This window comes from Tinamus guttatus, unplaced genomic scaffold (genome assembly GCF_059628265.1).
Source record: "Tinamus guttatus ecotype Peru unplaced genomic scaffold, ASM5962826v1 Tinamus_guttatus_pri_ptg000356l, whole genome shotgun sequence".
Lineage (NCBI taxonomy): Eukaryota > Metazoa > Chordata > Aves > Tinamiformes > Tinamidae > Tinamus > Tinamus guttatus.
In genome coordinates, this window is record NW_028288890.1 from 1116521 (window position 1) to 1130996 (window position 14476).

A 14476-nucleotide genomic window follows, 5' to 3' on the forward strand; every position below is an offset into this window, starting at 1 on the left:
TCACATTTAACCTGAGGAGCTTGTCTCACAAAGGAACTTGTCTCTGAACTCATTTATAGTTAAGAAACTTTTAAACTGCAGTCCTACATTTCTTTTCTAAGAACAAAAAGGTCGTTAGATTCTGAAGAAAAGAGGTCTCTTTTATAAGCTCAGTACAGTACTTTTATATTTCTGACTATGATATACAATGTATACCATAAATTAATTTAAGACAAATACTTGTCACTTTAATCTATGTAGGCACAAGTAAATCAATGACGTTACTGAAGCGGAGAAATCTTCAATGGTATCATGATTCTGGACTCCATTTCCTGAATAAGGGGCACTGAAAAAAATTGAGATAGGTTTTAATTTCACTAACGAAGATCATAAATAGTTCTGTACACTCAGTTTGAACAGGTATTATTGTCTTCAAACCACTCTCATAGCTACAGCATGCCAAAACTTCAATAACCATCAACAATCCCATAACTGAAGCGTAATAGTTTTGAGAACAAGTGATTTTGTTAATAAGATCTGCTTTGATCCTTTGAACCAAAACAGCTTTTGAAGACAAATATTTCTGTTCCTTTTCACCATAATTAAAGCTATCTTACAATTATTCTGGAGTACTTTCTTTGCAATCTATCTTATTTAACCAAAATCTGAAATTATTAGCATAGTTTTGTGACAGTTTTGTTTTGAGAGCCATCTTTGATCTCAAAGATCTTCTGGCTCCAAAGTCTAATAGACTCAAAGTCTAATTTGCCTTTTCAAAGGAATGTATTTTAAAGTTCCAGCATGTCATGAAGTATTAGAGATAAAAAATAATATAACAATAAATGTCATTTACTGCCTGAATTTTTGGATACAAACTTAAATATTTCACAGATCTGCTCCCTTACAGGATAAGCGTTTTTATAAACATTTACTATTAATGTAGCACTTTATCTTAGCTACTAGGTAAGATCTCTGAAGACTGTGCAGTCATTTGGAAAGTTCATTTTACAGCTAACTAAAATGGCCCTCTTTTCCTTACAGATATACACCCTATTCGAAACTTTTTAGCATTGTGTGCCATGCACTGAGGAACAAAAGCAGCGACACACACAAGGGTCTGTCTCCACCATTCTAATTAAGTTAATCTGTTACCTGTGTAATAGACTAGTTCATCCCAGCCAGGTTTATGCCATGCAGCATTCCTTATGTCTTCTCTGCTTTGAAGATCTTTGTAAGCTAGAGAGAGAAAATGACAAGGCAAAGTTGGTAACTCTTTTTCCTTCTACACATGAATAGTCTCCTTAAAAGCACTGTAATATGTAACTGGGAAACACCAAAAATTGGGAAGGAAGAAGAGTCTGAAGTTCTTCTCCATAAAAAGCAAAAGCTTCAAAAGCAACACAAATGGAAGGAGCTGGGAAAGAGAGAAAAACAGACTTTGCAGATGCTGCACTATTTTAAGTATTGCATGCTTGGAGCATTTTAGGCGGTGGGGGACAAAGGGACATCAAACAGTGCTCTGCGAAGCATCCACCTCTGACCATGAGTATTTCTGCAAAACCAATAAATTAATACCACCAATAAATTAATGCACCTCCTGATGATTACATGTTTTTAAAGATAGCAATGAATACAGATAGCAGCACGAGGAAGCCTAAACCTGGAGCATTAGAATCAGGCAAGACAGATATTGCCACAGAGTATAGTTCCATACAGGGGACACGAGATTCTCAGTGCTGAAAGCTAATATTCTGAATTCTGGAGATAAGAATACTTTTTTCCCCTAAATAAGTATTGGACAACAAGCTCCTAATGTGTGGAAAGCAGATGCATGTTGGCGGAGCCTAATGTGAAAAGAAAACCAAAATAGCATAATGTACTAATGTCAGTAAATACTTGACTCTCCTCTTGTAACTGTGGTATGTGTGATGCTAGCAACTCAACTATAAGAAGTTGCCTTCAGCAAGAATCTGGCCAGAATAAAACGAGATGGCAGGACATAATTTGTCATGCTTATGTTATTGAGGGCAAACAAGGAGTAGTGTCTAATAAGAAAGGACTGTGAGAAAGTATTGATGGAAACAATGTAAGACAAGAAATGTTCACTTTTGCTTGCTTCCATTTGGCAAATAAAGTTGCCTACATAAAAATAAGGAAAGTCAACAGTGTTGATGTCGAAAGACACTTAAGATATATTTTTTTTCCTTTTGTAAGAATCTTGTGTCCCATGCAAAGCCAACAGTCTATTAGAGGCTGACTCAATGAGAAAAAAAGCAGGGAATGCAAACAAATTTACCCCAAAGGTGATGAACCATATAGAGCTGTCCAATCTGTGAGAAGAATCCTCCAACTGCTTCATTACCGTCCTGACGAAAACGAATTGCCCGAGCCCTACAAAAGATCACAGCAACACTTAAAAACAGAAGATTTCTGGGAAGGAAATAGATAATGATTCATGAGAAAGTGGAGTTTAAACAGCACTGGCAGTACTTTTCAGCAACTAAAAATGTTAAAAAACCCATAACACATTGATTTGTTGCATGTTGTTGCACTTAGCAATTAAAAATCTATATCTTGTTAGAATGTGTTAATTGGAGGTGAGGCCTACTGCTTCATTAGAGTGTATGTTAGTATTCGTTTCTTCACACTAGAGTCAGTATAATGAAAATTGCTGTAACAGTATAAAGTGGCAGAATGTTTTTACAGCAGGTTCTTCCAAAACTAAATCCTTGAGTTTCCATCATATATCATATCACCCTTAGCAGCATTCACTCACCACAGATTTCATGGCAGTGAATGCAATGTTTTTATTCACATGCATTTTTGTTTCGCAGCTGTACTATGCAACATGATTTGCTGTGTTAAATATCTCTCAACTATAAATTAGTTGCATCTTCTAAAACAGAACTGCTATCACTGCAGATATGTCTGTATTATAAAAATTGAAGATCTAATTTATTGGAAAATTACAGTAATGAAATAAATTATATTGGTGACAATTACATATCTAAAAAATTCCAAATGATTTAAGTATCAATTATTAGGACTGCATGGATTTACAGAATATAAACTGAAAGAAACTTACAAACAAGACAAAATCAGAGGCATATACTGAAGAGAAGACCATCTTAAATGCTTTTAACCTATATATTAAAATACAAATATGATGCTCAACAGTTTCCAAGAAAAAGTTTGACTTTTTAAGATTAACAGAGCTAAGATTTAGGCCATTTAAACCAAGTTGGTCAGCTTTTAGCAGCATGGGAGTGATGAAAGATCAATATAGTCTTAAGAAATTAACCTTCTCACTTTCGTGAGCACTGCTGTCTCCTGAAAACAAAGATTACCAAGGTCTCTGCTACATGACATCAAACTTAAAAGGGTTATGTAAAGGGAAGCCAAGCCAGAGCACACAGTATTATTTGCACACAGAATTCCTCTTTCCAATTTCCTCTTCCCAATTATTTTCAAGTTACATAAGAACAGCAGAAGGCCATTAACTGGGGCACTGAAATCCTTTGGTACCTTTCTGTCACTTCCACTTTATAGATCTTCAAACATACATCTCTCAAATAAGAGAACACATGTGGTAAAGCAAAACTTACCAGTAATTTCCCCACTCAATCATTGTTCCAGGCTGGAAAAGCAAAAGAATGCTTAAAACTGCAGTTGGAATAAAGTTAAAATATTTCAACAGTTTTCACATTTACATATGGAAAACACTATTTATTAACAAAATTGCTTCCTGCAAAACATAAGTATATTATAATAATGTATAATTACTATGTTTATTCACTGTAGTACTTCTTAAGTCATTTGCCTGAAGTTATCTCATATCAAAACACAAAGTATTCAGTCCTTCGTAGGAGATATTTGATATCCTGTTAGAGCTTGTCTTCATATTTCAATCCCACACATCAACAACTCTGCCATGAACTTTGATAAGAACCAGATTTTTAAGATGAGGCTTGTTTTCCATCTACATTGTATAAACACGTTTTGAATATTTTAAAACTATATTTTGCCTACAAAATAAAAATTAAAAATTGAAACTTACTCGAAGTTGATAGGATCTTAGTTCATAAATGTTGGGCCCCTCCCTGGGAACAGGTTCATTCCAGAAACTAAACTCCAACAATAGCTGATTCTTCCGAGAGAGAAGCATGTTACCTCTTTCTTTGCGAAATTCCGTGAATTCCTTAAAACAAGGTGATCATTATCAAACTTTATATTATGTATCCGCAACATACAGCAGTTGAGAGTTTTCAATGCTATCTTGGGGATTTGGATTTCCAAATACTTCTAATTTTACAGAAATCTAGATTCCCCTAGCATCTTTGAAATTTTCTGCTGACGTTGCTTACACAACACCCAACAATCTCCAAGTACTTCATAAAATATTCATATATCAATCCTCAATCTTTCTGAATTTGAGAATAATCCCTTTCCCAAAGAGGCAGACTAAGGTTGTACAGCAAATGATGAGATACACAAGTACACAGGTAACCAAATCTCAATTTTTTTGCTCTGATTATTCTATGTTCTCTTCTAAGTAAATTAGCTATTTCTAAGAAAAGCATCAAAAAAGAAATTCTGCATTTTACCTTATTTTGCCGGAGTTTACTCATGACCTCATTGAGAGCTGGATAGCCTCCCTCATACCTCCAGAGATGAACTAAAACGTAAAAAAGAAGCTTCTTCAGAAACGTTGCATAATAGTGCTAAAACTATGGAATATCACAGTATAAAAAGCCTTCATATTACAGAATCATACAAAAATAGAAGCCTGGTAACAGGTTCAAACATGAATTTTCATTAAAGAAAGCACTTTACATTTTAAGAATAATGGAATCATTTGAATTTTGAAGAGGTTTTCTTAGAGAATTTTGCAATGTACTCTAAAAGGAATAGTTCTGAAAGGAACTTTTGTTGCCATGCTAATAAGATGTGATGAATTTAGGTAACTGTACTTGAAATTGAGATTCAACTTAAGAGACTGACTTAATACCAAAGATCTGCTTTATACCAATTTCATGTGAGAGGAACAGATCAACAGAATGTTTAGTTTAATAAATTATTCAACAAAAAGAGCATAACATAATTTGAGAGGCATGAAATATGATGCAAATGTTATTTTTAAGTAAAAAAAAATTAAAAAGCAAAACAAAAGATATCTAAGCATGCTAGAATTGTTATATTTGCTAGTCTTTTCCCTGCTAAATAATTTCAAAATAGGTATCTACTTTTGATAGGCTTTTCAAAGCATTTTCTATAACAAGATTTATTGACAAGCATTTAATATAGCAAGGCAACAATATTTCATCTTCAATTCTCCTTCTAGCCTTTCCTTGAAGACTCACAAAATCTATTTCCTCGCATATAAAGAAGTTAACGCTGTCTTGTGCCTTTACCAGGAAAGCAAACTGGAGACTAATGCAAGACACTTCATTATCAGAGCAGATTCATCCAGGGTATCTGCTGCTGCTAATCCCCAGGACAAATTTGATATAACCAGTTATTAACCCAGCCTGGGCACAAGTACTGTGTAAGTCCAAACCCCTTAGTCTACATTATTAGGCTGCTAGAACAGTTGCAATAGCATTTTCAAGGCAGGCTATTGATGCAATTCCAGATACAGTCTGTGTTAACACATTACAAAAACAACAAACGAGGCTTGGCTAAGATATTTTCATTTCAATTACCTTCATTCCCCAACTTCCTTTCAATTTTTAAGAACTGTTTCTCAGACAATGTTCTGTTTCTCTGCTATTTCCTCACATTTGTTCACAGTCAATATTGCAACGTTCTATGAATGCAGTAGAAATTAATGTATACACTTCAATAGCGAAGCAACAACCTTAGTATTAGCAAAGCTCTAACAAGAGAGCTTTTTCTGTAGAACAAATATCAGCAGTTCACTCAACATTTGTGGCTTCCCACAAATTTCCCATAGTCTTGGGTTTTTTTTTCTATCTACACTAGACACTTTGTAGTTACTTCTGTAGTAGCTTTTCTGTAATTTCCAGTTCAATGTATTTTCATTCTGGGTGATTAGGCAGTATTTTATATGAACATGAACAGAAATGCTTTACTTTCCACCAATGAAGGTTTTAATTATTTCAAAGTCAGAGTGCAATCACTTTTTCAGATGGTGTGAATGATTTGCATTTCATTATCAGTGAGCAATTACAGCGTGAAAGTCTGAGCAAAGTTTTTATTCTAGCCAATGTAAGTTAATCTGTCTTTGTAAGGCTTTGGCCTAAATATTCAGGAACACAATCTGCACTTGCAAAATATAGGAATGAATTTTACAAGGGGTTTCAAAAGCTGTTAATCTATCACAAGGAAGACACAAAAGTGTTTTAACAATAGGACAAATTTTAGGAATTAATGCTTTGCTGTCAAACTCAACAAGACAAAAAGCAAACGCTGTAAATGTTAAAGACTGCCAGTAACTGATGCACACACATCCTCACTGTATACATTGCTAAAGGTTTACTATCAACAGAGATGATTTAAAGAGAAGAAACCTGCCAAGCACACGTTTCACTTGTATGGTTTAAATTCTGTTGTACTTCTATCTCCTACCAGCCTGATCTTGCTCTCCGTACCACGTGTTCCAAGTCCCCACCAGTGCACATGGGTAGTGTTTTTCTTCATGAATCTTTGGCAGCACCTCTTGACTTGAAAACAAGGAATACAGACACTATATTGCATTTCCTTTAGGGAGGCTACAGTTGATATGTATAACAAATCACCACAGGTTCATCATTATGGTACGAAAATTCACAAGTTCTACTTTCAGAAGAGAAAGCTGAAATACACAAATCTGCTACACAAGGGAAGAGACAGCTATAATACTACGTAAAATTATTTTGTGACCATTTCTTAGACTGTATGACAAATACACAGCATGGCACAATTCTTTTGATGCAATAAATTACGTGATGTCACCTAATCTGATACGTAAGAAAAATAAGTATTGGGATGTCTCACTCAGAGGAAGTGCATCCTACCTACACTTGCTAAAGAAAATTTATCTTTTTCAAGATGCAAAACACAGTCTTTTGTACCAGTTACAATGCTATTAATTCTGTTGTGCCAGATGCATAAAAACAAGTATTTTGATGGATATGAATATGAGCAAATGATGACTGTACTTTGTAGTATGCAGCCTTGCTACCTTTTATCAGTTCAGAGGGCAGAGCTAGTTTGAAGCAGTTCATCCAGTAAAGTGAAACTGCCCTAAAAATACTGCCAAAACAAAATTTCTGTACAACTATTTCTAATATTTCTATTTTTTCAAACTTTAAAGGTGACCTACATTAAGAAATTAGGGTTTATCAATTGTTGACTCGGTTAAAACAGTTTTCACTGCACTGCACTTTTGTGAGTATGTCTGTTCCTCTGGTTGAACTTTGCCTTTTAATAATTTTCCTTTGATTATTACTACTCTTAATCATTTTGGCTCATAGGCAAAGTGTCTTTGCCTCATATGAAATAGTAGGAAGTAAGCTGGTCTTGTGCTTGGGAGTCAGAATATAGGAATTTTCCTCTTGGTTCTGCCACTGTCTTTCTGGATGACCTTGAGCAAATCCCATTACCAATTTGTACCTCAATATTTCTGGTTACACAATGGAAATAATATGATAGAATGACTCTCTAAGGATGTTTTCAGTAACCATGAGTTCATTTTTGCAAAGCATAATGAGATCCTAGAAAAGCAGCCTTAACACTAAAACTATTACCATAATAATCCTAAAATATAATTTGCTGAAATAATATATACACACACACATATATAATTTAAAACAATCAGAATACCTGATAATTCACAGACATGAACAGAACTGTTTTGCCTTTTAAAAAACATTGGTTCCTAATTCTTCATAAGGGAGTCTTTAACTCCATTAATTCATGAATTATTTTTACAATAGTCTTTACTACATTATTTCTTTATTACTATAAAACAGCTAATTCTTATTCTGATTTGATGTAAAATAAGGAGTTTACTTCCTCATGTTTAATTTAGGGGGAAGAATGAGAGAAGTTTGTAGGTTCTTCAATCTTTTTATTACTCCATTCTTAAGTTTTCTCCTTCCCTCAATACTTTGGTTTGGAAAGAATAAATCAAATCCCACATATTTTATCTGAATCTCTCTCTGTTAGTGTCTTTTTCCTCGAAAATAAAAGCCTCTGCTCTCACTCAGCATTTCAGTAGCTCACAAGATACTGCTGAAAAGTCCTTCTCTGTTTTGTGTAACTGGACATGTTCATACTAAGCCTTTAAACAGAGATTCAACTTCAAACTAACTGTATTTCTGTGTGTGTATATATATATTTTTAAACAAGAACATTAAAAATAACTTGCGTCCAGAAATGATTCTAGCAAATTTTCTAAATTTGTACAGTAAGGAACATAGTTTTGGTTATCCCCATTTCAAAGTTAAGACATAGAGGTATCAGACAAGCTGCTCATGGCTGTACAATGAACCAATAACAGAGTTGAGAAATTTGGAGGTGTGAACTTCTTACCCACCCTCCAGCCCAGCTGATGTTCTAGTCAATACACCACAATTCAATTGCAGTAGGATATCATTATGCTAAGAACGTTTAATTGACAACATGATCACTGTCAGTGAGACAGTGCTGTTTAGAAGCACGAGGCTAATTACATTTCCAAAGCAAAGTATTTGGTTCTTTAAAGTAGCAGTTGTTTGGCTATAAAGTAGTGAGAGTTCAGAATTAATATTTCAGCAATCTATTCTTCAGATTAGTAAATTTAAAATATTACTATTTGTGTTTTTTGAAACCTGAAACTTTTTTGGAAACCCCATATAGCACCACTCCCTTCAGAGGACACTACCCCAACGCAAAGATCCCATGCAGTGGTTTGCATATCTCTTTAAGAGTAAATCTCAGTAACATGGTAGAAAGAATATGTGGAAGAGCTGAATAAGAGTCAAATCCAGGGCTGCTAAAATTTCTTCCAAATCTTACTTTTATTTAATACTGGCACATGATTTGACTTATGATTTACTTACTATCCCTTTTCTTTCTATATGCAGACAATGATTATCCCTCTTCTACCCCCAACAAATCCCTGTATCTCATTTTGGAGGGGGGTGGCGGGCATGCTAGGATACTCCACATGGAGCAGCAATGGAAAGACAGCCAGGAGATGGGAGAAAGGTGTCCCAGCAAACTCCACCTGCGCTTCCACAAAAGCAGCCTAAGTGGCAGGCTAAGAAAATGGCACTTTCAAGAGGGGAGACAGAGGGTAAACTGAGTAAAACACCTATGCCATCTTCCTCAAAACAAAACAAAAAACAAAAACAACAACAAACACTATTTACTATAGTAGCCTATAAGTAAAGGCAGATTTTTGCCCTTCCCCTCTTAACAACTATGGTATCTGTCAATTTTTGGTACGGCCTATGATCAAATCAACACGTCTAAAATGTGAAAATGTAACATCCACACTTACCAAAGGTTGTTGTAGGCATCTAGACATTCTGGTTTTACATTGTGAACTGAAACAACAACATGAGATGAGAAATGCAGTAACAGGATAAAGAAATGAGAATGTTAAATATAAAAAGATCACTCACTCTGTAGTTTATACAGACTGCTGGTCTCCCTTTTGGCTAGAAGGTTGGAGTGAGCATCTTTCCTTGGATCAACTTTGCGAACAAATAGCGATTTTAACCAACTGTCTTCACGAGGTCTGCTAGCTGATGATACCAGCCCCCTACACATTAACAAGTACATTACACTGTCACTGAGTGTGTCTTGAAAATGCCCACAACGCAGGAAAGATGAGCAAGATCAAGTTTAATACAAACAGAGTGATAACATGGAGTTACACACAGGGCTGCTGCTAAATTTTTCAATCCATCTACTTGCTAGTAACATAAAGGCAGTTCTTTCCCCACTGAGATTTACCCTTTGAAAACCTTTTATTGTGAGACAGAGCTGCAAAGTTCACCGTACACTATCCACTTTTATTCTTGGTGAGTATGCCAGGGAATAGATGATGGCTGCTTTTTCCTGCCTATTTGTCTTTAACCAAGTGTTCTTGCTCAAGGAAGCTGGATCTGTCTTGCTGTATACAACCAAGAGTGAAAAAGAGCAAAATGACAGTGTGTATAAGGAAGGGTTTGTATAGTGTAAATAGGAAAGTACCATATGTTCCTGTGTTTACTTAAACACAGTTGTTAAAGGAAAAGTTAAACAAGACATCTTTCAAGAGAAAGAAATGTATAACCAAAGCCTAATTTGGGAAAAATTATGAGTGGCAGGAAATAAGCAGCCTGCCAATATTTTAATTCCAATTTGTGGCAATTGTACTGTGTAGGGATACAGATCCACTTTCTTTGAACAATGTCCATTTCCCCCTACTTTGAAACAGGATTTCATATATTAAAAAAAAAAACAAATGATTATTTATGGAGCTATTACAAGCATCTTTTTCAAAGTAATACACTTCTCTCTAAGCCACAGAGTACCCAACCATTACAGTTAACAATTGTGGTCTCTGTTAGAGGAATTACTCTTCTTTTTTCCAATTGGCAGAAATTCACTCAATTACCAGAAATTAGCTTATTAAATTAATTCTCTGCAGTGCATGACAGGGGACCCCGAACTCAAAGGCAATAGGGTGTGGGTTTTTTTTTGTGATAGGGATCCTACTGGATCTCAGAAATTCTAAAAATACTGCATCATAGCTGGAGATTTAAACCTACTCTTCCCTCACTCACCCTTAATTTCTGCCCAGGAGATCTAGAAAGCCGGGCATCAACCTCCAGCTATAAAGCTGGCCTTCAGATTATCAAGTTTGAGGAAGAAAAAGAAAGAAAATCTCAGCCTCTTTTGTGAAAAATACTTTTTTAAAGATACCTGTCTACACTATACAAAACCAGTTCATTAACTGTCTGTTTTTAACAGTCAATTTTTTAGTCCCAATGTTTGGAAAAGGCATAAAAGAACTGGTTTACACTGAGAAAGCAGAATGGAAAGGAACGATATTCAACAGTAAAGGAATAAAAAGAAGAAAAAAAAAGACAGATGAGATGACCTTCAACATTAAGAAATGACTGATAAATATCTTACTGGTGCATTAACTGAAAATGAAATTTTCCTTGGCCCCAGTCAAATATACACACATGTTTACTATGCTGAAATCCGAAGAGTCTTTCCCAAAAATAAGCATTTAAAAGAGTATTCTCTGATGAGGCTCTTGGCAGAATGGAGGGTATGTAGTCACTTGGAGCAGATGCATCCCTGAGGCCAGGTGACTGTGTTGGCACCACTGCATCGGGCACCACAGGAACACACTGCCCTAGCTGATGCCAAACTGGGGACAGGGCAAATCTCACCTAATAAATTATGCACAAAAAAGAACGGTAACAGATGGAGTTTTTTAAACATGCAGCTTGCCTGCTTGGGGTGCTAGGGCCCTGTTTTTAATCACTATATCCTCTGAGAAGTGCCACACTAATGCTAAATACACTTTTTTTTCAACTGCCATTTATAGGCATCATCTACAAATTTGTGCACCTTTATGCAAACAAAACAGCATATTCCATCACCCAGAGGACTTACTTTTAACTAACTTACCATTATGCCCCACAATATTATAAGACATGTTCCAGGCAGAGCAGATATCAGATGCAAACTATGTGAATGTTGTTAATGTAAATACAAACATGTGCAGAGAATGAATGTAAACACGCTATATGGAATTAATACCACATCACACTTTTTTTTATTGTCTGGGAACAATACTTTTAGAAGACAGTTTTCACAAAATCTTCTAAGACACTGCTTGACTTTGCTATGAGGTTCTTCTCCTACAAATACTTAACTATGGGCTTAGCTTTTATTACGTAGCTTTTTCAGAATCAGATCCTCTAGTTGCACCTGATACAACGGTTGAAATGGATTTGTGAGGATGGTGCAGAGAAACAGCAAGTGATTGGGTGAAGTAAGTCCACATATCAAAAAAGGTGTTGTCATCTCTTCTGTGTTTTTTCAAAACGTAGAAGAAAAAGTCAATACTTAATTACTAGGGAGAAAAAAAAAAAAGTAAAAGCATTTTAAATAGTTGTTCCCTAACTCTTCCAGTGACATTCTCATCTAACAAAAGATGGATATCATGGCTTTGAAAACCTAAGTTTACCCTTTCTGTTTTTAATTTCTATAGACTATTGACGGGCTGATCTATTTCTCATAAGTTTCACCCTCAGAACCCGACACAATGCTGCAAAGACTGAGTTGTAAATACAAAATGGGAATACTGGACAGTTTGCTTATGTTAAGACTAAAAATGTGCTGAAAATTGTTCTATCCCACTTAACTTCTGCTTTAGCACAAAATATAAATTGGGTGGATAGGGAGGTATCAGGTAACATATTTATATTTTATAGTAACTCATGTCTACCTGGAAGAGGAAAAAAAAAAAGAAGAACTTGTCTATGAATTGACAGTTTTAAATTTGTGGTCTGAACAAAAGTAAAAGTTTATTTCAAGGAAAAATACCTAGGGATGTAAAACCTTATAACACACATTCTGCACAGCATCCCTTCCCACTCCAAACGGCTGCTTACAGAGTTCATCCCTTTTGCCTTGCACAGGGGCTGTTGCCCCTTCGAGACAGCAGCTTCACCCATTTTAAGAAGAGGGAGGAAAAAACGGGTGTATCTCTGTCCCAGCTCGAGCATTCCTGCACTTCCAGCACCCAGGGGACACAACATGCGCCCGCTTCTCCTATACCCACGGGCCACCTATGCGTGCCCAGGCCTCCGGGCCTTGCTGACGGCTGCGTCTTCGCGTTCGTGGGGAGCGCGAGCCCTTGAGGCACCGCACACCTGCGCGAACACCTGCACCACGACAGGCAGAGCGCCTGTGCGAGCCTTGACACGCAGGCCGGGGAACACAGGCACACGCACACCCGGAGGAAGGGCCGCGCCGCGTGGCCCGGCAGCGCTCACCGGGCACCAGGGACACCCACGCAGCCGGCCCCGCGAGACACGAGCGGTGTCGGCCCACAGCAGCCTCGCCGAGGGCCCGCTGGGGGCGCGGGGCAGGGCAGAGGGCTGGCCTTGCGGCCCGTGACCTTGAGGGGGAGGCGGCGCGGGCAGCGCCGCGGCCGGGCCCTCCCGCGGGGAGCGGGGCGCCATTTCCAGTGAGGAACGGGGCCCGAGCGAGATGGCGCGGGGGTAGCGGGGGCGGGTGGAAAGTAAGGGGGCGGCCGCGGGGACACGCGGGCGGCTGCGGCCGCCCCCTCGGCCCAGCGCTCACCTGAGGGCCAGGCCGGCGGGCGGGAGGCGCGGCCCGGCGCCCGCTCCCGCCACGCTCCGCCGCAGCAGCACTCGCGCCGCCATCTTGCTCGGGCCGCCTCCCTCCGCCGTCCGCCCGAGGCTTTGGCGGGGGGGCGCCACTGCGCAGCCGCCGGCCGCTAGGGGCGCGCTGCTGCGAGGCGCCGCCGCGCGCATGCGCCGCTCTGCCACCAGCCCCGCCCCGGGAGGCCGGTGTGAGGCGGCCTCGGTCACGTTTCGATCCGGCAATTAGATGTTAAATCCCGTTTTGATGGAGATGCAACTCATTGAACATGCAGGAAACTCCTCCCTTGTGTTGCTTAGTTGATAGAACACTCTCTTGCAGCCCAAGTACTCGGCTCAGCTTCTTGTACTGCTTGGATAGCCTCCTTCTCTATACACATTCCTTCTCCTGTATTTTGGATCCCTATATTTTTTGTGTGTTTTCTGCTGCCCAGGGCAGTGTTCTACACAGGGTTCTTCTCTCATTCTCAGCTAGAGATGAAGTTCCACACATTGGAATGGGAATTGGAGCCCCAATTTTCTTCCACTTCAGTGGAAGCTACCCATTAATCTGCATAAACCATTTCAGCACAGGCAGATCAACAAGAACAATCTAAAAAGAGTAATCCAAAGTTCAATCTTTGCCAGCAGGACAGCTGAAACTACCCTTTTGTGCATGTGAAAAAGGGAAATAACATTTCTAGGACAGTGAAAGAGAACTGAGAGGCTACTAATGACACTAATGTAAGAGTGGTTCAGTTCCCTCCTCAACTTTAAGTCATCAGCACAGGAATTCTATTTAGAAATTCCTTGTTCAGTTTCCCATCTTAAGCAAAGAGCAATGACATCAGTAAACATAGCTCTTTACACAGGGTCCCTCACAGCAGGTATATCAAAGATATACCTGCTCTCCTCCATTCAAGATAGGGTTCCATCCCTTCAAAAGCTGTTTTGACTCAAATTCCCTTTAAATCCGAATACAAAACCAACCAAGTCAGCTACACAAGGCTGCTGTAATAGTAGCACACATTCAGTTTACATCTGGGAAAACCAGACACCCGATCCCCAGACCTGCAGCAGGATAAAGTAATCTAACCATTAACCTCTATGGCCTTTCTGTTTTATATTACGGCATTCAGCAAATCAGTACCTGTACCTCTAATGTATTGCTTTAA

General features: G+C 38.2%; 1 protein-coding gene across 1 annotated transcript; it reads right to left on the minus strand.

Annotated features, from left to right (window-relative positions):
* Nucleotides 1-125: 125 nt before the first annotated feature.
* Nucleotides 126-13400, minus strand: NIPSNAP2 (nipsnap homolog 2). Its single transcript, XM_088530056.1, has 10 exons — nucleotides 13282-13400; nucleotides 9591-9730; nucleotides 9467-9512; nucleotides 6568-6662; nucleotides 4584-4654; nucleotides 4037-4177; nucleotides 3585-3616; nucleotides 2276-2370; nucleotides 1132-1215; nucleotides 126-325 (listed from the first exon to the last, which is right to left on the minus strand). The coding sequence occupies exons 1-10, from the start codon at nucleotides 13362-13364 to the stop codon at nucleotides 261-263; spliced, it is 852 nt and encodes a 283-aa protein (XP_088386182.1). The 5' UTR covers nucleotides 13365-13400; the 3' UTR covers nucleotides 126-260.
* Between the last annotated feature and the right edge of the window lie 1076 nt (nucleotides 13401-14476).

Coding starts and splice junctions, on each gene's coding strand:
- NIPSNAP2 (XM_088530056.1), bottom strand. CDS start 13,364: ATGGCGGCGCGAGTGCTGCTGCGGCGGAGCGTGGCGGGAGCGGGCGCC. Junction 9,513..9,590: donor CAGTCTGTATAAACTACAGA/GTGAGTGATCTT, acceptor TTGTTGTTTCAG/TTCACAATGTAAAACCAGAA. Junction 1,216..2,275: donor TATGGTTCATCACCTTTGGG/GTAAATTTGTTT, acceptor TTCTCTCTCTAG/CTTACAAAGATCTTCAAAGC.